We start from the raw sequence: 22,836 nt of genomic DNA on the forward strand, positions 1-22,836 counted from the left end.
CACCTCTCCTTAGGCTTCTGCCAGCCTGTGTCTCCTGTAATACCAATTTCTGCAGCACCCAAGCTGAGTTCAATATAAGAAACTCAGGACAATTTACAAAGTCACAGTCTACTCTTCTCTGATAGCACAGTTCTTCTCAATGCTCCTCAGTGGTGGGGAACAAGAAGTTCTGAAGAGTAGGATCCACTTTATACGTTTTTTAATGCTGGGAGGAGTTCCTTATAGAGTCCCACAGCTTCATAAACTGCTACTGGTACTCAGAAGATCTCAGACTGTTGCCCTTTGACTAAAATGTGTAGCTCCTATTTTCCCACAGACATTGATGATGGGTGGGAACTGCTGGAGAGTTTTAACTTCTTCTTCAGCCAGAAGTGTTAAAGAGCAAGGGGTTAGTGAATACCTGACAGAAATAAAAAGATACAGCCAGGTAAATTTGCCTGGGCTTACACCCCATGTCCAGCTTGCATAAATGTAATGCCAGAGAAGAAGACTCTCTCTGCCTTGAGCATTGTGCACTAATGCACAAATCCTCTGTGACTCAAGCGATTATACTCAGAGCCTCTTGCCAATGGCAATGCTGCATGTCTTCTGCAGCTCCTTCTATTGCTGAGCACTTTTATTTAAACACCACAGTAGCCTAACAAGAATAATATGTGGAAGTAGGTTTCTCAGGGCCACTGTCAATGCTATGCATAGCAAGTGGCAGCAATGTTCCAGCTGACTTACTCTGCTGATTGTCCATGAATAGGCAGCAAACTCTTTCAGAGGGCTCTGAAATATAGCAGGATACCTACACAATATACCAGTCTCTACAGATGGATTACAGAAGTCAGCATGACCATGGTTATATTGTATTTTTACATGTCTCCAGTTCTGGCCCCCCAAAAAATCAGAAATTAAATATGTCAATGGAGTCGGGTTAGGTACACATCAGCAAGCAGCACTAACGGATCCACAGAATGAAGAGCTAGTAAGAAGGGCTCAATCAAAGCATCACACCTGTGTTTTGGGTTTTCCTTTGAAATAGTGTTAATCTGCTTTTATAAGCAGAATACATGTAAGATTTTGCAGAATACTTGGTGTCTTTCTGGAATGAATCCTTCTGCTTAGTTTCATCAAAAAGGCATCCTGTTTCCACACCCCAAGCCTACTCTGTAAGGCAAAATAAAACAGGATACATGAGCAAGGCTGGGAAATTAATGTCAAAAAATCATTTGGAATTTGAATGAGTGTTCTATCTAGTTGCATCTATTGCACATGAGTTCATGGGCAAGAAGCTTCATCAAGAAGCTAAAGCATGCAAGGCCTTGAGCAGGTCTCCTGTGTATCATACCTAGTTGGAGAAGTACTTTCCTGTCTTCTCAAACGGCTGCTCCTTACAATAGCCCGGTCTAAATTATGACAACAGAGACAATATTCTCAATTAAGAACTAAGCAACATACCAAAGTTCTTTCAAGAGACTAATAATAGTAGAGAAAACTACTAGTTTTCTAATAGTTGGATAATGATAAAAATAATAAATACAAATGTCGAGATATTCAGTAATATCACTTGCTGTTTGTTTTAATAATGAAATTTGCATTCCAACAATTTTTCAAAACAGAGAAGTTTTGGCAGTTGAAGAAACAAGTGGGTTTACTTGCGTCCTAGCCCTGGATAGTGGAATATGTAACTATTCAGCTGTTTCAGCTAAAACTGAGAAATAGTAGGAAAAAACCTTAGCAAAACTAGCTATTTTGCTGGAGGACTGGTTGTGATAAATGTGCTAGGAGGAAAGAAAGGAGACAGGGATGAGTAAGTAAGTATATGTTATCCCTTTAAAAAGAAATTAAATTATGCTAGGACAGATATAAAAATAAACCTAAATCAAAAGGAAAGTAGGATTAATCAAAATAGCTGGTCAAGGTCAACAAACAGAAAAGTCAATGAAATCTCCTCAATATCTATTTTCAATATATAGAAGAAAAATTAAGTATGGCAGAATAACACTTCCATCTGAGAGTCAGAACTGTGGCTGAAATATAATTTAAGAAACATGTCAGTCAACCTGAAATCCCTTCCCAGCACTCTTAATAAGAGCAAATTGAACAGGATATTAAGAGCCAGGAGATATTCAGTTTGCAGATTCTTCTGCAATACTGAACAAACAATTCAGCAAAGTGAGTAAGCACATACTGACATTTTAACATGCATTTAAGTTTCAGCATCTTCAGTAAGAATCTGGCATCCGCCTGTGCACTCCTCTCAATGGACATCCATGAACATGGGTCTGTCTTACACATGAGCCTTCCTTCAGTCTCTGGACCTGAATCTGTCCAGTAGCTGTGGAGCTTCTCATGCTCTCAGGGGAGAGACAGTCATGTGCCAACCCTGCAGAATTATGAACAAGACAGTTCTGCACAGCACCTCCCGGTACCTGAGGGCCGTACTTTACAACCTCATTATCTTCCTTCTGCTTCAGCTCTGTACTGCTGTGATGGGAATATGGGTCCTTCCCTACTAGAAACTGACAAAGTGTTCAAATGTGTTAAAATGCAATTGTGGCAGTTCAGGTAGACATTGACTCGTCTTTCAAATTAAGCTGTTCTGAATTCTTTGCGGTTTCAAAGTCAAGGATCACAAAACTGGACAGCATTGAAAGGAAAGGTCCAGGACAAGTACGACTATCAAAATCTGGGAAATGAAGCTGACAAGCAAAGCTTCCCACAGACACAGTGAGAGCTCCTCCACTGACCTTCTTTGCAAGTTCTTTTTTCTTTGCACCTTCTTTTACGGTGTGGTAAGATGTGCACCCTCATCCTGCCCCACCACACTAATTCCCCATCACCACCTGCTAGGAATGAGATGACTGTAAAACTATTGCATGGGAAATCAATAAAAATGGGTGTGACAGTTCTGAGGTGGTGCATTTCTCTCACTTCTCTGACCATAGGAAAGAGAAGTCTGTATATAACACAAAAGTGAAAACTGTAAATCAAGAGTGTAAGCAATACTGCAACTTGCCCTGTCCTTTTGAAAGAAGTCAGTTAATAACATTTTGGCACTTGGAAGTATTTGCCTGTGCTTTGAATTCCTCTGTTGTCTATTACACTACCTAAATTTTATATTCTGAGGACCTATTTTCTCCTCTGTCACCCAGAATATAAAGTGTCATTTCAGGATATTATACTCTTTCCTGAGTTCAAGAACCACGTGATTATAGAAGTCATAATATTATGAGCATGCTTTGATCCGTGACTTCGTGCCATATGACTAAAACATGTCCTAAAAAGGAACCGTCTTACTTCTTATTCACACTTCTTTGGTTGTTAACAATGGATCTGCAGCCATAAATCTTGAAATATAATCCTACATGTCCAGAGCAAAAAGTCACGAATTCCTATACGGGCTGCAGGACAAACAAAAATGAGAAAAAAGTATTTGAAGTGAGGTGATTTCTGTCCATTAACCACTGTAACTCATGCATGCTTGATGGTAATATCAAAGGGTACTAATCGGACACGTGTTGAACCAGCCCAAGGTACATAAGTTCACTTCTGCTCCTTCTCATCTCCCAGAAAAAAATCACTATCCCACACATCCACTTTTCATTTGAGAAGTAGTTCACACAACCACCACAAGAAGATAAAACATTGACTGTGACTAATGTAATGAGCCTGAAGCACTAAAGAAAGATGAGGAAAAAGAGTTTGAGATTTATGATTTTTATTCTCTTGCTTCCTCCTAACAGGATCTGAAAATCTTGAAAGAACTTCAGTGCATCAAAGAATATCCTTTGAAAATCATGCTTACAGGCAGGAATACAAATTGGACACTAGTCCCTAGGCCACTGGCCTACCTTTGTAGAAGGGTGGCTTGCATTTAATTTCCCCTGACTAACAATTCACCTTCATTAATTAGAAATTAACATTGGAAAACAAGAGGATTAAGGGTTTGAGAGTTAAAGTAAAAAAATAAAATAAAATAAAATAATAATTTTCTTATGAAAAAAAAATGAAAATTAAAAAAGCTTCTGATCTGACAAATTCTTAATTTATATCACTATTTATATCTATCACTTATTTATATCACTAGTGGCATCATGACACAGCAATTAAATTATAACCCTTTCACTAATAGAACGTATTTTTGCCTATTTAAAAGAGAGAGGAAGAAACAAGAAACTTTAATTCAAGAAAGTCTCAAGTAACCAGACACATAGACAGGCCATAGTTGGAGGAAGAGCACAAGGTACATGAATAATTTATGTTTGACTATAACCGAGTTTGTGTTAGGGTATGATATGAAGCAATACATGAGCTGTCATTAACTTCTAGCTGATATATGTTTAGACAGCATTGGGTCATCCATAACCTATTCCATAAAGTCTTTTCATTTTATTTAGGCTACTCTGTCACACGGGAACCCACAAAGCATACTGTGTTCCTTAGTTTGAGGACTATATAACTGAAATTTTATTTTTGCAGCTTGGCTATTTTTGAGGATTAGTAAAGTTCAAGTACGAAGTTAATGATTTAAAGTAATTACTGACACTACTTTTTTTTTAATATATAACTGCTCATTTCCTATTTAGACATAGAGGAACAGTTTTAATATCATCCAGTATTTAAGGAGAGCAAGGAAAAGGAATGGGACAAAATAGATACCCCCCCCACACCCCTTGCAAAATCATTATGATTGACCCAAAACTTTTTCCCCAAAGACGGTAAGTTTTAAAAACATGCCATCAGTTCAAAATTATTTCAGTAAAATAACAAACATCAGTTATAAGCAAACATCAAGCCAGGATGTATGTGAGGGAAAATGTAGTCCAATCCAACACCATTGTTAAAAAAAAATTGGGATGGGGATGCATTACACAGCCAGGAAAAAACTTCTCTGGCTAACTGCGCCACCTTATGATTTAAATTTAAATGGAAAATTAAACGATTGTCCAGTCGGTAAAAGAAAACACTTACTTAAAGATATTCCTCTAGACCTAAAAATGGGATCAGGAGCTTACTTTATTCCTTCTTACAGAGAAGTGCAGGGTTGTATACTTCAGTATTGCTCTTCTAGTTAAAAACCATGTCAGCAATATAAATGGAAAAAAATACATTCAGTCTTGCTGGATTGTGTTTTTGTAATAACAGTACACACATCCAGATCAATAAAGCCAGGCAAATAGCAGAGTAGTGGTTTAGCAATCTTAGCACTGTTAGCTAAGTATACAATCAACTCTAAAACAAATGCTTCATAATCCGAAATTCTCCTGTGTAAATCTCTACTCCTAAAACCCTGGGAAATAAGAAAGCTTTACTTCTGATTTTTTTTTCTCTAACGTTTAAATCATGCCGGCTGTAAGCCCTAATTTATAGCCAACGGATCGCAATTTGCACTGAAATCTCTATAGTCAGACACGAAATTAAAAAGCACAGATATTCAAAGGAGTTACAGCATGCATTTAAATACATTAACCACATCCTACCTTGCATCCAAACATCAACGATAAAGTGTTGTTGGTGCATGCAACTTTGCAGTGGCAAATCATTGGTGTAAAGCAGTCAGGATTTTTAACAATAGGGCACATTCCTTTAGTGCTGCAGTAGTGGCAGCCTACTGAAGGCTGAAAACAAGTAGCTAACACAGCACATGGAGTGGCAACATATGCTGCTCAACAGCTAGCTTTCCTCTTGCCGGTCAGAAGCAGCCTGCTTGAATCTCTACCTGGGTCCCATTCAGCCATCCCCTTCTTTGTTGGTGAATCAACGACGCAACAATGATCACGGATCTCAGGATTTCCCTTCCTCTGGGAAATTAGTTTTTACATCGGAGGAAAAAAAAAAAAAAAAAAAAAAAGGGGAAAAAAAAGGGAAAAAAGAGAGAGAAATGGAAATGAGGGGAACTAGCAGGTGTGGCAGTATTAGCATGTAAAAGGATGTAAACGCCTACTCATAACAATCACATAAGATTGTCATGCTAGCTGAAGTGGGCTGAAATTATTCCATCGGAAGAAAAATACTGCAGCTCCTGATTTGGTAAAAAGCCAGTGAGTTGCTGCAATACATAGTCATAGTGTGGAGAGAAGAGGAAAAAAAATGACTTATCTAAGAAGCCAGGATCCTCAGCCTTTATCAATATGCATTCCAGTAAGGATTCCCTTCCCAGCGCCTCCCCGTGAAAAAGAATCAAATCAGTTGCAACTCCAGAGAAGCGATGACCTTTGCTTTCCCCAAATATATGAATCTCAGCAGGAAACAAACTGTACTCAGTGCTGAAAATCACAGATGCTGGGAGTTTGTAATAAGAGAAATACAAGCAACATTTATCCAATCCTGGCTTGCCACATGGGAGCTTTCTCCAGGCACAAATTTACAAATAGACAGGTTGAAGGATTGCAGGAGACACCGAATAAAGATATGAAATAACACGGAAAATGCACCAGCATGAAGCTAAAAAGTCAAGCCTTCTTAAATTCTGCTTTGGAAGAAACTAACTACTGATTCCAGCTAGTACTGCTATCCTGCAACCTGCAAACATCTTGCTGTAAAGCAGAAAAGCAATAATTAAAGAAGTTTGGGAGCATAATGCTTGTTTGGATTCTGTTACAGCTGTCGCTGCTCCTTCAGTTAAAGCAACACTAGCTGAAAATGCATAATAAAGCACTTGGATGAGCAAACCACTAGCTGTGCTTTTTAAGAGGATTATTTATATCAAAAGTTGGATTAATGCATCCTCCAGGTTTTGGTCACAGACAGGCAGACACAAGTACAAAATGAAAAGGCCATGATATGGAAAGTGATGTCTTTAATGATTTCACAGCTGATAGCAAAGTAAACCAAGCAGTTGTTTCACAGTGCCCTGACCCTGCTTTTCTGTGACTCACTAAGCTCTGCCCATCAAATTAGAAACTCTTTCTAAAGAAATGAGAGCAGCTTGTCTCCCTGGCAATCGCAAGTGAGTTCTTAAGTCACAACTGAAACATTTTTCTGTAATAAACCCAAAGTAGAAATTTGTTATACAACAGAGCAGAGAAAATGGCAAATGGAGGTCCCAGTGTGAAGCCAGATCAAGCAGTACAGAGGATGAACAGCACAGGATTATTTTAAAAAGATGCCTGAGATGGCAGACCCTAACTTAGGCAACCTTTTCTACTAAGATTTTGTCTTAATATAAAGTACAGATACATGTGTGTGTTGCATATATGCATATATCTATAAGTAGAATTTCTTCAGTATAATTTAACCTTGCTTTGCAAAGTTCAAAACCATAAAAGAACCAATTTCTTAAACATCTTTGTTCCTACTCTTGCAACATACAATAACTTTATTTTTATTCAATTTTAGTGTGCAGTTAAATTTCAGCTTGGAATAATGTTTTCTGATTATTGCTTCTCACTCTCTATTTTTTTGCATTTAGCACTTGCAAGAGCCCAGGCTCAGTAAAATTGCAGCAGTTTCTAGATGGAAGTGGCAGATAGAGCTACTCCACAGTCAGAGTAACAACCCAGTTCCATTTCTGAAGATTTCTTTTTTGCAAATAACAAGCTCTTACAACCCATTGTCCTCAATTCACTCAGCTCACACTTTTCTCCCGACCAGCCTGGACGTGAGCCCATGTGCCACGGGGAGTTCACTGCATGGATGCCCTTCAGTCAGCTGTTCAATAAACTAAGTTTGTGTGACCCATGAGCCCAAAGTGACATCACAGCAGCACTTCTCTGGAACAGTGACTGAGACTGTTTAGAAAAGTACTGTGGTGACAAACAGCAGCTGTAACATCGCTGAATCTTTGATCTGTTTATTCCTTGCTTGCCTGTCTTGTTATTAAGCTATATATTATACAGATTTTTCTTTCAAGCACTGTCTCTCGCATAACCAGCACTGGTGTAAATATAGAAAAGCGTAGTTTCCATGACAATACATTCCATAGTTACAGCCAGCAGCCACTATCATTAAAACATGAATCACAGTGCTACCTTAAGGTGTGAGCACACTACATCATTGGCCTTAGAAGCATTAATTTGGGATGGGGGTGGCATGGCAATATTTTTAGGAGACACTACTATAAAATGCCAGAAAACTGTGCTATTAAACTATTTTGGCCCTTCTAATAGCCACCCATCTTAGAGATTTCAGTGATCAGTAATTCCCAATCTGTACTAATCATTAGCATTTCTAAGAGAAGAACGCATCACATCTGTACTTTTCAATGTTTTAAACACGATGTCCTGATTGAAAACTCAACTCAATCACACAAATATGATTTCTGATTAATATGCATATGGCCTAATTTAAATCACCTGCATTTATTTCCAAATTCCAATTTCAAAGACGGAAAAGACAATCATTCAGTTACCCTCTTGGACCACTTGGATCTTACTGCATTCAGCTGGCTCACGCTTTCAAAAGGGAGGACATATCTGTTCATTAAAATTCCCACTTCTTTCCCAGCTCCTGCCACTATTGCAGATTTTCAACCAGAACAGGTTTCACCTGTAATTTCATTTCAGTGTTAAGCTGCACCAAACAGCAACCACCCAAGTATTTTGCAAGGCACGAAATTCATCCCATCACACTTCAGCTAATCGTTGCTTTCAAGTGAAAAACAGTTACCTGACACACAGTCATTTGGGAAAATCTCAGAAAAGGAAGATTTATTCCAGTGACAGATTTGAATAATAATTCATGTCGCAATTGGCCAACACATTTATTTCCATTAAGTGACAATCACATATAGAAAAATGCCATAAGAAGCATTTGCTCAGAGTTCCTTCTCCATCTTTTTTTTTTTTTTTTACAACAGTACTCATCACATGCACAAGTATACTGCCACTTACCAGGAAAGGCATTTAAATCACAGTCATACTGCAGGAGCAAGGATTCTTGGAAATCTATGCCCACATTTTTGTGCCAATGGGATATGCAGAAGAAGACAAATTGGGGGTGTTACTCTATAAAGAGTCCACGGATCAGTTTTTTGAGCCCTCCAGCCTTCTTTGGGCTTGAGTGCATTGATCCAGCCACTTGCTCACAGCCACAGCCTGGTAAGGCCTCTCCTGCTCTACCAGCCCCTTTGGAAGCTGCTAACCTTTAAGCTCCAGGTTCTCCAAAGATGTCTGTCTGCCTTTCACATTCCACTTCTTTGTGGAAATGGATGAATTAACTTGGAGCAACTGAGTTGCATTTCAGGAAGTATTATGAGTACATTTGCATGGTATTTCCTCACTTAATGTGTATATATCTCCTCCTGTACTGGAGCTATTTCAAAATAGCAATGCTTAACTTTGCACTTAACATACCATGTGAGAAACAAGAAGATCAATGTAAAAAAAATTAAAAATAAATAAAAATTAAAAAAAAAATATTACCTGGAGAGTCACAAAGAATTTTTAGGTGAATTTTAACCTCTGACTATCTTAGGATGCTTAATTTTAGGATTTCTTAATTCTCTGCTGTTTCTGTTGAGAAGATTGCTTAAGTTTTGGTACTGTGGTATAGATTTATGCATTTCCCCTTCCCTGCTTTAACTGCTCCACTTTTTGTTCCATTTCTATACCATTAAAAATTCCACCAACCCTTACGACATCCATTAGATATCAGATCATGATGATCTATAAACCCTTGGCCAAGGTATATGATTATTAACTTGCTTCTAATCTTATGTTAGAATTCAAAGCCATCTTCTTTGCTGCTGTTCTCTGAAGTCCCTGAATACTAATCAAGCCTTTTAAAAACTAAACCTGGCTCTGACAGTGATTAAAGAGAAGTTGTCTTCTCAAAGAATCAGATAAAAGAAAAGGCAAAAAGGCTTGTTGCACCACAGGCTGCACATACAAAGGGAAGCAGAGAACATAAATATAAAACAAACCTGAAAGATCCCCCATCAAAACAGAAATGATTGCACACAACTGTCTCACATGTTCCTTAAGAACAAAACAGTCTCACACCTCTAATATAAACCAAAGCTTTTGCCGCTGTTCTGTCTTTGGAGAGGCTCCACTTAGAGTGTTTCAAGGACCTGAGCTACCTATACACTTTCTGTGAGCTGGTCATTTTGGGGTACACAATGGGACGTCAAGTCTTCATTTTGCTGATTTTTGTCTATTGGTGAGTATCAGAAGCCTGGGTTTATATCTCCCTTTGGAACAGTAATCATAGAATGGTTTGGGTTGGAAGCAACTTTTAAAGGCCATGAAGTTCAACTCTCCTTCAACAAGCGGGGATGTTTTCAGCTAGATCAAGTTGCTCAAAGCCTTGTCCAACCTGGCCCTGGATGTTTCCAAGGATGGGACATCCACCGCTGCTCTGGGCAACCTGTGCATGTGTTTTACTACCCTCACTGAGAAAAAAAAAATTCCTTATATCTAGTCTAAATATAGTCTCCTTTAGTTTCAAACCATTACCCCTTGTTCTATCTCAACAGGACCAGGGAAGATTTCTGTTCCCATATTTGATGCAGGTCTCTTTAAGTAAAGAAAGTATGAAAAGCAGCAGTAAGGTCTCCACAGAGCCTTCTCTTCTCCAGGCTGAACAATCCAAACTCTCAGCCTTTCCTTATTGAAGAGATATCCCAGCCCCCTGATAACTTTTGTGCTTGCCCCAATGGGTCCATGTCTTTCCTTGACTGGGAATCCTGGAGCTGGATGCAGCACTCCAGGGGGAGTCTCACCATAGTGGTGTAGCTGGGGAGAATCACCCAACCTCAACCTGCCAGTCACACTTCCCTTGATGAAGCCCAGAAGATGGTCCCACCTTCTGGGCTGTGAGCAGGTATCATTGAAGTCTGCCCAGGAAAGACCCCACAGTCACCAGATAACAGCTCAAGAGCTGCTGATTTGTGATCTTTCTACACCTCATGCAAAACTGTTTAAGCTGGCTCCAAAGACTGAACTTTCATAGACACTTTTAGAAAAAGGGATTAAGGCAATGTTTTTTTGCATGTCCAAAGGCTCAAGGCGCAGATAAAGTCTGGGCTAGTCCTGCCATGAGGAGGAGATGAATAGGGCCACTGGGGTGGAGATGGAACAGAGAGCTCCAGGGACAGCTGTGTAGAGACAGATTTGCCACTTCTGTGACATGTCATTGGGACTCCTGGGACCCACCTATTCCACTGCCATGAGCAGCAGCTGCTCCATCTCACACAGCGGCTTGTGACTACTGATTTCATTTTCACAAATCACTGCATGGAGATGGGGATGAATTGCCAGTTGGCCCCTGTCAACAGCAGACCCTGCTGGTTCACTTCACCCAGAGATGACAGGGACATAGAGATAGAAAGTTCTCCTCAAGCACTTTTCAATGTGAGCATGGAGGCAGAGAGAAGACAGAGAATAGAGCGGATGCTCTGGAAAAAACCTATGCATCAAGAATTCAGATATGGTAGGCAGCTTGGAAAACACATGACTCAATCTCCCCACCTGAAGATGGAATTAATGCCTTCCAATTCAATGCCCACATCTCTAAATATGCTGTCCTATAACAGTGATTTTTTAAGATGTTAGGAATACTCTTACAAAAAGTACTCATGTTCACAAGTGTTTACACATTCTAAAGTGCCACATTCCCAGCACAGTTCTACATTTGTAACTAGTGAAAAACTGTCTGAATTATTTATGAAAATAATTTTGATCTGTTAAATCATTTACAAAGTCACCAGCTGCATATAATTTTTTAAGTAACTTCTTCAGCCAGGTATAAATTCAAAACAAAAATATGAGGGAGGGGAGAAAAAATAATTAAATATTAGCTTGAAAGAAAAAGGCAAGCATATTGCTGCCAATCCTCAACAGATACTAAACAGCTCCACTTACCTGAAGATTCCTATTTATATCTTGTATTAGCATTTTTAAGGTTTTCTGTGACAAATTAAAGAGAAATGAAGGCCTGATCCTGCTGGCACAGAGTGGCACACACATGCACACAGGATATTTAGAAAATAGATGCCTTACTTTAATGTCATTATGTAGACCTACTGATTCCTTCAAGTGTTTATCTTGTAATACACATGCATCTAAAAGACCTTGAAATGATCAGTTTGGCCCCCACAAGCTAGAACTCACCAAGGACTAAGAGCTGCAGTACTTACCCAGGCAGCTGGGACAAAAGAGGGATTAGCCTACAAAGAATTTTGTGTTGATGTCCTGTTGCTAGCACTAAACTGGCCAGCTCTGCTTGTCAATGTGTAGTGAAGTTATTGCACCACACACACCTTTGCTTTGAGTGGAGACATCAGCCTGGCCACAGTCCTCTCCTTGTGGCCACCAGCTCTGCACACATGTCCTGTGCGAGCCTCTCTTGTAAGTAAGTAAGTAAGAAGCAGTAGGAGTTGGTAGGAATTTTCTATTTGTTTTCCTGCCTCCCCCTGAATCCATTCTACCTCCATAACATCCATTGATGAGAAGACTTTCTGGCCTTCCTATTCTATCTTTTCTTGTTTTTTCTGAATCTTGGCCCTGATATCTTTACCAGCTTTCTCAAAATGTTGCAATCGAAGGAACAGTTATCTTCTATTCATCGTCTCCATGTCACTCGTGACTTTATAAATGAGTTGTGCATCCTCTCTAACTGGTCTCTTTTCCATTATGAAAATTTGTAGCTTAATAGATCTCAGTCATTCCTACAAAAACAGCTTGTATATATCTGAAGATTATCATTGATTATCCCAACCTGTTCTACTTCATTCTTTCAAACTTCACCATAGCTCATACACTATACAACCCCTAATGTCCTTGGTGTTTTCCTCTAAAATCCCCCCATCCCTCTCAAAGTGTGCATCCAAAAGGTGACACTGCCTGGCAGAATAATCCCTCCCATCTCTCACAGTAATTCTCTAAATATAGTCCAAGTTTTTTGCACTAGCTTTGCAACAGCCTTTTATTTTTCACTGAGACTCACTCTGGGATTCATTTCTACACCATTCCACCTTCCCCTGCTTCCTGGCTGATCAATACACATTTGGTATTTGTGCAATTGGATATCCCTTACTACATGCAACACTTAATATTTGTACTTCATGCTGTTGCTTTCAGGTCATTTATTGATGTTGAGCTTTACACATGCCATTCCTCTGACAATTGCTGGTGCGCTCAGGGGATGGACTTCAATAAAAACTCACTTGGAAGCAATTCTTCCTGGGACTTAGACTAGCTGGAGCACAGAGTGTTACATTGCCAAAAAGAGAGCTGGAAAGAGGAAATCCACTTTCAAGAAATGTATCTCTGGTTTCTGAGGAGTTACATACACTACTTAGACCTCACTGCCTTTTGATCACACAGAATTAAAATGTTGGTGATCATGAATGGCCCACATAGATGGGAAGTTGACAGGAACTATACCCAGCTGATGGCAAGTAAAGAATGTATCTTCTAAGAGTCGTGTGAAATCCTTTCATGATCTAAATAAAAGTTAGGAGGCAGAAAAAAAAATAAATTGCAAATTCAAAACCAAATTAACAGCCCCCAAAAAACCCCCACAAGTAAAAAAAAAACATTACTATTACCTTGACCATTTCCTGGGAGTATTTTGTAAGGTCCTGGATTAATTTTCAAATGTGGTTCCCATAACTGTCTTTTAGTGGAAAACCAGTGCCTCTACGACCATGCCTTGCACTGAGACTTTCAGACTGCTGCTGGCAGCCTCAGAGAGGAACCACCAGAACCCAGCCTTTATTTCTTGTGTCATATGGTACTACTATTTAGAGAGAAATAATAAGCATAAAGGAAAAGTGCTTGATGAAAGCAGAAATAAAAATAAAACTGATGATACATCAGAATTCATGAGAAGGTCAGATTATTTGACAATTTGGAGAAGTGAATTTTCCACATTACTGGCATTTTGAAAGAAAATCTGTTATCCTGATTGATGCAAAATAAATAAATAAATAAAATAAAATAAAATAAATAAATCAATAAACAGGCCTAATTCTAATGTTCTAGAAGTCTTATATTACTTGCCCCTTATTATTGTATTCAAGATTTGCCATAGCTAAGGGTGCAGGCACCCTGGCTGGGAAAAGCAGACACACATTTCATGCCAGAGTTGAACCCAGGCTGTCACCACATGTGCTAGAAGCAGGAGAACACCTTCGGGTTCCTCTGAGAGATTTTCCTCAGAAATTCTCCCTGACATATAGAGAAGAAAGTTTTGATTACCAGATGTTTGAATTTTTAGGGTTTTTTTTCCACAGTTTTTTCTATGTATAAATGTATCCATCTTCCCAGTTGTCATTAAAAGTGAGCATTTTCTCAGCAGTCAGGAAGAATGTCAGTGATTTCTTTCAGATTCTTGTAACAGGAAATTCTGTTCTCATTTCTGGCAAATGCCACTATCCTCACAGCTTTTAGCATTTAATGGTTTTTCAGCTATGAAATTCTTATTCTGTGAAAAAACCCAATGCAAATCCAAGAAAAACTCACAAACAAGAAATGCAATTGTGGTCACAGCTAAATTCTATATCAAGTTTTCCATCAAAATTGTGGCAAAAACATCTGTATGACAACATCTACTTTGGCTCTCTGTTTGCTGGCATTTCTAACCTCACCATGCTAAGGACAGATCTTGCCTCTGGACACAGTGGATACACAGGATCTCCTTAGGTGTAATTAGGGGAACAGAGATTGCAGATCCCTCTATTAAATATAACCATCCATTTCCCACATCTGGGACAACACTGATTTCCACTGACAACAAGGAAAAAAAATATCAATGCTTTCCATTGGCTTTTTGGAGGGAGAGCTGCCCTTGACTCCAACCCACACAGAGGTGCCACCTGGCTGAAGAAAAGTACTTCTGAAAGACTTTTTCTTCTCTCAACAGTTTCTGTGTGTCTTTCTCTGTAACCTGCCCAGTTTTTCACAGCAGGAAAAGAAGAGGTTACCCAGAGAAAGCCAGAAGGGTGTTGCTTCTGTGTGTGGCACAGACAGCAGCTTCTCTTGATCTCCATGGGCTGATGCCCATTGCCATGGCTTTAACAGCAGGCTGTAAAGCCTTGTAGCTCACCAAAAAAAACAAAAAATAAACCAAACAGAGAGAGAAAAAGTGAGTTTAATTCTTGGTTGCCTGGGAATCCTATCAATTCTCTCATTCATGGGTGCTTCTGGACCAGGCACTCTCAGTCAAAGAGTACCCTTGGTCCTCACAGTTCTGGCTTGACCCTCTTTGCAGGGAGCAGCACAGGGCTAGCAACAACAATCTTTCTCCATCAGCACTGGCCACTGGCCCTTTACAATGCCTTTCCCTTTCTAGCATGCCTTTCCAAGCCAGGACAGGGACTTTTCACCCTGACAGCACTGCCCTGGGGCTAGGGGGTACAAACAGAGTCTGTTACCATTGGCCAAAGGGAACGGTTCTGTAAATGGAAGACATTAAAAAGGAACGGCACACCTCTGACTCTGTTGGTTGGGAATTTCTCCTACCTCCAATGCTCTAGCACCCAGGGGAAGGGGACAGGCAAGACCTTCCTAAAATGATGTTATACAGAGGAAATGTGTCCTCCAAAGAGTCCATGGGAATAATGAGGTGCAATAAAGGCAAACTTAAGAGAGTTATTGGAGGCCCCAGTGCGCAGTCCTCTACAGATGACATTTTTAGTGCCTCAAAGATGAGGAGCTTAGTGGAAAATCAATGCATTTCTGAGGGAAAGGAGCCAACAGAGCTTAAACTGCTCCCAGTGACTGCAGGCCTACGAGAGCCTGCAGAACCCTCCTGAGCCAACCCCCAGCTCTGTGTGGTGGCTGAAGACCATCTCCTCACCCAGCACAGGCTGAAGGAAGGGGCTGCTGCCAGGCACAGCATGGCCCCAAGACTGTGGTGTCACAGGCAGCTCCCATGTCACTCAGAAGTGCCTCCACAGAGGCAATGCTAACACAAAGGAACAAGCACAAGCTCAGCTCTGGTTATGGAACAGGAGTCTCCCTGTCCTCCTCATAACTGAATTCATGCCAGTAAGCCAGGAAAGGAGTGCAAGAGAGCCCAGGCCCAGAGCTGTTTGACTCTTGCCTGCCTGAGAGCTGTTGTGAGTCAGCCAGAGAGACGGACGGAGAGGACCATAATTCTCAGGATGGCAGCATCCTTGGTGCTGTCCCGTCCAGGTGTGGGAATGAGCAGCTTTGGGGCAGTGGTAGCTTACCTGGGGAGAGCTGCCCTCCTGCTTCTGCTCAGTCTGCAGTGCAGCTGACTTGTCTGGAGCAAGCTTCCAGGAAAAACAAAAAAAGCAGGCTGGGCAAAGTCTGCTCACAGGCTGTGCTGCAGCAGGAGCATCCATCTTAGATCCAGTGGAGGAGGAGAGCTTGGACCAGCTCCCTTTTTAAAGCAACAGTGCTCCCACTGAGCATGGCAAGAAAGGGGAGTGCTATGCCCCAGCATTGGTTGTCCTGGATGTCTGCAGAGCACTTTATAGGCATTACCTAATTGATCTTTGCAAATCTTTCCTTTCAGCAATTAAACAACACCTTTCAAGATTTACAGGTCCAGAAAATAAGGTGAGCTAATGCCACCTGGTGCAGAAGTAGCCATGATTTTAGGGTGCCTGGACCAAAAGTCTTTTGGTCTGATTTTGTTGGTGCATCTACAGGTTTGTCTGACTCTGACAGCACAGAACATCTGTATTCTGCTTGTAAATAAGAGTGAACATCTACTTTTAAAAGCCAACCTCAGGGGTATTTTGAGTTGGAAATGTTAAAAAGCAGGCACACCAAATCACTAACCCTAAGGATAATGATAGCTTTTATGACTAAAGATATCTGAGAAGAAAAGTCTAGAGTCAGGTTTAATCAGATTTTGTCTGTCTGCTTCTTTTTATGCATCTAGACAGGCTGTGGCTTCCCCATGGATTCCTGTGGACCTGCTGGCAGAGAGACAGGCTTTGAAAGGGAAAATAAAACCTTCCTTGTCCAGAACCATGTAGTCTGCATGATCTGAAGGACAAGATGGGACACCGTGTCTGGATCTATTACCACCCTACAAAAACTACCATTAGGAAAACAGAACATTTGTCCTGAGTTTATCCCTCTGTGGTCACTGGCCACTATAAAATGGAAAAATGAGGAACACAGGTAGGAAGCAGGGACATGCCACATGACTGGGAGCTGATATTAACTGAGTGGTACAAGAGGTTTGTTTGGTTTGCTCTTTATTTTCTTCTGGGCATATTTTTGTTCTATGGTAGACCCTTAATAAATACCACACTTCTAGCTCTGAGTGTGCTTGACCAAAGAGCTGTTAAAGAGACCTCAGAGGCTGCCCCTCTGCCAGGTTGTTGATGCTGCAGCAACACTCAACCAAGGCCCAGATTTTTAGTTAGATAGATGCATTCTGGTACCTCGTGGGATTTTCCCTTGTAGGCTGAACAAGTTTGAAATCAAAATAAAAAAACAGGGCAAGTAAGAACACCCACTAGGGCCTACTTGTGATTGTAGCACATAAAACTCAGGTTTCTCCCATGTAGGCTCCAAACTGGAGAATTCTCTTCCCTTACAGCTATAAGACAACAGCTGAAGCTCCTGTTGTCCTCCAAATTGTGCTTCAAGGTACATCCATGCACTCAGGCAGCCTGTTTTTTCCTCCAAACCTTCCAGATGTGTGAGAGCTACGAGCTGAGTATTCCCCAAAGGGACAGGCCTGAAGGAATTCAAAGTCCTTCGTTAGGCACTCTGTCAATGCTGTAAGCATCGCTATTTAATTGATGTACTGTTTTTATTATACGTGCCCTAAGGGAGTGTGCTGACCAAACTCTCCTGTAAATTGAATAAATGAACAAATACATAAGCAAGCATCATTGCCTTGACCAGCTCATGGTGTGACAGGAAAGTCCACGTGGTTTAATGTGGTTTTACACAACAAACAATCCAGCTGTCTGGAATGGCTTGTTTGATCCTCATTAACCCTGGCAGGCTCTTCCAGCTCCTTCCTCTACCTCAGCAAAGACAGAGGATGCCACTCTTACTTTTCAGATTTCTAAGGTCACTTTGCTGATTAAATATGTCATTTTAAAAGCTTCTTATAATGTGAAAACTGCCAATTTCCTTCCTTCATCTGGAGAAAAGGGTGAAGAATTTTGTCATTTGCTGTTAAAAGGAATGAAATAGTATCCTTCTATTCCCTTTCCCCTGTTGTTGACCCACCCCACTTCACAGCTCTGCAAAGTCACCATTTCTTTTCCTTCTTATTTGTGTATTGTTTGGACCAAAGTATTTCTTAAGTACATCTTTTAACAAAACCTTAGAAAATATATCTGCACCAGTCAGAGTCAGGATTACAGTGCAAATAAAAAAAAATAAAAAAAAGGATACCAGTTGGGGAGATAAGCTGGCTGAAGAGAAAGTGTAGAAAACAATATAGACATGAGAGCCATTACCCAGTAAGGGCTGGCCACCCAAAGCCTTGCACTGCTGCTTGAGCAGGTTTTGCAGCCTGTGCTCATTGCTGGGCTGCCTTGGAAAATGCGCTATCAGTGCCCCAGCTGGCTTGTACACACCTACAAGAACTGAAGCCACATGCTGACTGCAGTCAGGCCTTCATGCTCATGAATGTGAGCATGTGAGAGATTTTACAGCTGTGAGTCATCATCTTACCTACATTCATGTGCTCCTTTCCACTCTGGAAGGAAAGCACTTTCATTCACGAAAAGAAGAAATAAAAGTTTTAAGACAGATCATGATACAATCACACTCTTTTATAGTGTTCAGCTTCTTGTTATGAGATATGATTCCCCTGAGGCATGACTATAGAGTGTGGAAAACTGAGTTAAAATGGAAAACAGATTGTCCCAGCCACGCCTCTATCACTGCCCAGATCACATTCTCTGACTGTAGACTTCCCTCCTGGAGCTGCTTAAAGTTTTCAGGACAGTTATCCTATATTGTTTTCACACCGAAAAGCAGTAAGTGTTATTAGGATATGAGCTCTTTATTATAGAGCTTAAAGAGACTGAAGAAATGAAGATGGACTGAACATAGCCCACGTGTGTCCCAGAACTCTGTGCTCTTTTCCCTTAACTGCGTGGCAAAATCATTTTCGGGCAGTGTAGGTGCCATAGTCAAGTTTTTATGTGAGCCAAGCAAAAAGAAAACAATGTACCCTATTTCTCCCAAACATGTGAGGCCTCTGTTGTCCTTGGGGTAGATATTGGCCAAATCAAATAGAGATAAAATCAAAATCAGGAAAAATGTCAGAGAAGGGGTATTTCTGAGGGGACATTTGCAGAATCCTTCCGTTTGAATATACACCTAAAATTGCTTCAGAATAGGAAAATCAGGTGGGATGCCTACTTCTCTCCCATGAAAAACTGGAAATGTTTGACCTTAACATATGATTAGCTGTTAAATGACTTTCAAAGAGACTTTCCTAGGATAATCTGCTTAGTCTTTAGCACCCATTTATCACTTCACAGTGGAGATTAGGGTTGATTCTGGAGAACAGCATTACTTAGAGTATCAACTACGTTTTTTTTTCAGTTAAGTAAATTATTACTTTATGGGAATAATGAGAAAATTTTATGTCCTCTTTTCCTGTATGTAATGTATTGTTATGGAACAGGTGACCATGAAAGTCATTTAAGGAATTAGGGAAATAAAACACTCTACAACTGAGGAAAAAAATCACCAAAAGAACTGATGGACTTGTGGTAATCCAGAAGGTTCTTAAGATATTTCTGAATTATGGATATGGTGCCTGTCACTTTTTTTCTGCCAGGTATTGGCCTAGACACTGGTTCTAGGTAGAAATTAAAGAATCCAGATAAATTCTTAAGTAATTAAATCAAGGCGAAACTCAGTGTCTGGACAATGAAAAAAGATTGTGGTTAAGTTTATGATTTCAAGACATGCTCTAGATACTTAAAAAAAAAACAAACCTGCATCCAACTCAGGCCAAGAATTTCAGCATACTTCATAATGAAACCTCTTCAGGGCTCTTCCCCTGCAACTCACACAAGCCACATCCACAGTTCACAGCACTTGATCTTGGGTTTCCATGACACTGGAAATCCATGTTTCTTCTGTGTGTGTCTGAGATACTAAACATCCTGGGATTGTGTTGGACAACTGTGTAGTTTCCAGACCATGCACTTTCTTCTCTAGAAATTTTTGTGTCATATGCCCCAGAATGTTTGTTTGGCTCCAAAAGGAAGTGTGAATCCAAAAGGACGAGTAAATTTACATTATGCAGCATGTACAGTGAGAAGACGAGGCCCTTTGAATGAGCTTGGGAAGCTAAAGTTATACGTGGAGAGACTGACACTGGATTTTTATGAAAATGAGTCCTCATCCATAAGGAACAGCAATCAAGTCCTATGAGGCAGCTGAGAGATGGCAACCAGAATCTTCAGGATTAGAGAATGGAGTTTACAACTAAACCTTTGCCCAAAACGACATAGAACGAAGGGTAATGGTTATAAACTGAAGGAGCCATAGTTTAGATGAGATGTAAAGAAGAAGATTTTTACAAAGAGAGTGATAAAACTGTCACAGTTTGTTCAGAGACGTGGGAGATGCCCCATCCCTGGAAACATTCAAGGTCAAGTTGGAAAGGGCTCTGAACAACTGGGTTTAGTTGGAGATGTCACTGAACACTGCAGAGGTGTTGGGCTAGAAGGCATTTAAAGGTTCCTTCCAACCTATCCTATGATTCTGTGATTCTGTGATTCTCTGACATGACTCTCATCTTGTTCTGGGACTTCCAAACACCAAATGCCCTCTTCAGCAAAGATAGTTTGCCAGAGCACCCTGTTGTGACTGCTTTCATGTTTTAAGCCTGAAAACACTCAAGGCTCGGGTTGATTGACAAATTACCTTAATTTAGCAATTGATTTCACCTCAAATGAATTATTCCCATATGTTTACTCTTAATCTATTGTAAACTCCTCTTTTACTGGAAATGAAATTAAATTGGCTCACATTTTTCATAGGAAAAGGGCACAGGCACAGTCAATCACATGCTCAACAGACATGTGGCATCACTTGACCATGAGTTCAAATTTGTAGGTGAAAGTGCAGGGCAGTGGCCTTTATCTTTTGTTATTATTACCACTGTTTCAGCATTATCATTTAAAAGATCTTTGTCCTCTCATAAATACCTCCCTCAGGTTATTTCTGCCACTTCCTACCATATGAATTTTCCTATATTTCTTAAAGGTTAATGTCAGTGTACATCCAGCCAATGCTAGATTCTAAATCACATTTTTTCTCTCTGTTGTTTAGTGATTGCTGCGAATTAAATTTGTGCTATACTGCAGGAGATGAAAATACCACCCCAAAGGCTTAGTAATCAAAGTCAGATCACTAAAAATTGTTCTGGAGAGGTGAAAAAATATATATATTTATCTATATATTAATTAAAATTTAAGTAACTCATCTTCAGGTATTATTGAAAATTACAGTGTTTTTCATTATTCAGCTGTGAATATAAATACAGTCTTGTTTTACTCTGGATGAGTAACAGAAACTGAATTCCTGTAATTCTATTATTTTAATAGGAAACCACTTTTCTGAATAAGATAAACTGCCAGACACAACCAATAATTATACCTTTTTTTCCCCTAGGGATATGCAACAGTGGTGTCTGTTTTAGACTATTGCATTTTCAACCATAGGAAGGAGCTAAAGTTACATAAATTTTCTAGAAGAGTACTTAGACAGCTGTTTACCTGAGACTGTGCTTGTTTCTGGCATCAGTCTGATATACAAGTTATTTTATAGTTGTGGTTGAGAAGTAATAAAGAAATTGCTGACCCATTAGTACACAATTTATGCTCGCCTGTATACCTCACAAAAAGATGCTTTCCTATTTTTTGAAGAATATTGCTAGTGATAACACATATATATGGCTTCAGTTTTACTTCCCTCACTGCATCTTTATGTGCAACAACAGATTTAAACAATTTAGCACATGAGAATAAATATTAAAAAGAGGCATTTATGCAGCTCCTCAGAGTTTAAGCATGCTCACACAGTTGAATCCTGCATTGATGTAACCAGGAACAAACACAGTCACACTTGGTTTTAATGGAAAATACTTGTGTTAATATTCCATGTATCAATGCCAGATTGAAATTAAGTGCTGTCTAACTTTAAAGGGTGCTATTCTATAAATTGGAGTTTCTAGGCTGAGCCAGGCACATGCTGGAGGGCTGACAAAAGTCAGAAGGTGGGAAACTGCCTCACCACTATAGCAGAATGGCAAACTACAGCTGAACCTCCCTCTAACATCCATGTGAGATTTCTGGCTATGTGTAAAAATTACTTTTCTAGGATGAACTGGTTGCCCCTAGAATTCCTCACCACTTCATGTCCTATATTTGGATAACAACCATCTGGGAGGTCTTTACATCTGTAAACTATCTTTAAATCTGACATCTGAGTCATCTGAGCTGTCTATAAATTAAGAGAACTATTTACAGGACTTCTGTAACTGCAGGTGATGGTGCAGTCACGTGAGTGTAGGTTGACATCCTGAGGCTCTGTCAGCTGTTCCTTCCTGCCACCTGTACCTATCCCTCTATGTCCCAGGCAGTCTTCTCTTCCCTCTCTGCTGGCACATCCCATCTCTGCCAGAATATCATGAAGCTTGTGTCAGATCTTGGCACAGAAAAATAAAGAGGAGAAGCTGAACAGGATTCAGGAGCTGTGGGAGAATTACATCTACTACTGTGGCTGCTGATCCATTATGAGTATCACAGCCAGAAGCTCCCATCTGGAGTCTCCCACCAACTGCTCTTGGGCAGGTTTCCATGCAGTGGTATCAACATGTTGAAACTTGACCCTAGAGAGGGGTTTAAGCAGAAGTGGAAACTCTACTCATAATCAGTCCCTCTTATCAGAGATCTCCGGAGGCACACGGGTCATATTTTAAAGCATTTCT

The 22,836-nt window shown here is 40.1% G+C and overlaps 1 protein-coding gene and 1 long non-coding RNA gene across 31 annotated transcripts in view; one reads left to right on the forward strand and one right to left on the reverse strand.

Moving 5' to 3' along the window:
• The window catches only part of DLG2 (discs large MAGUK scaffold protein 2), a 986,702-nt gene that overhangs the window by 614,167 nt on the left and 349,699 nt on the right, over nucleotides 1–22,836 (reverse strand). Inside the window, exon 1 of one of the 29 annotated variants that reach the window (XM_023921539.2) lies at nucleotides 5,469–5,702. The exons of 26 other annotated variants lie outside the window; for them this stretch is intronic. In XM_023921539.2, coding sequence (XP_023777307.1) covers nucleotides 5,469–5,570 — 102 coding nt within the window. In that variant the 5' untranslated portion in view covers nucleotides 5,571–5,702. Of the gene's footprint in view, nucleotides 1–5,468; nucleotides 5,703–22,836 lie in introns of those variants that run through there. 2 more of the 29 variants (XM_086882238.1, XM_023921559.2) reach the window with 2 other exon arrangements.
• Nucleotides 15,980–16,967, forward strand: LOC111925181 (uncharacterized). Of its 2 annotated transcripts, XR_002862095.2 has the most exons (3): nucleotides 15,982–16,070; nucleotides 16,417–16,460; nucleotides 16,789–16,967. It is a non-coding gene; the product is annotated as an uncharacterized LOC111925181 (long non-coding RNA). The 2 variants fall into 2 exon arrangements; XR_002862097.2 differs by lacking the exon at nucleotides 16,417–16,460 and having other exon boundaries at nucleotides 15,980–16,070.

The sequence above is a fragment of the Cyanistes caeruleus genome, chromosome 3, assembly GCF_971803275.1.
Source record: "Cyanistes caeruleus chromosome 3, bCyaCae1.hap1.1, whole genome shotgun sequence".
NCBI classification, from domain to species: Eukaryota; Metazoa; Chordata; class Aves; order Passeriformes; family Paridae; genus Cyanistes; species Cyanistes caeruleus.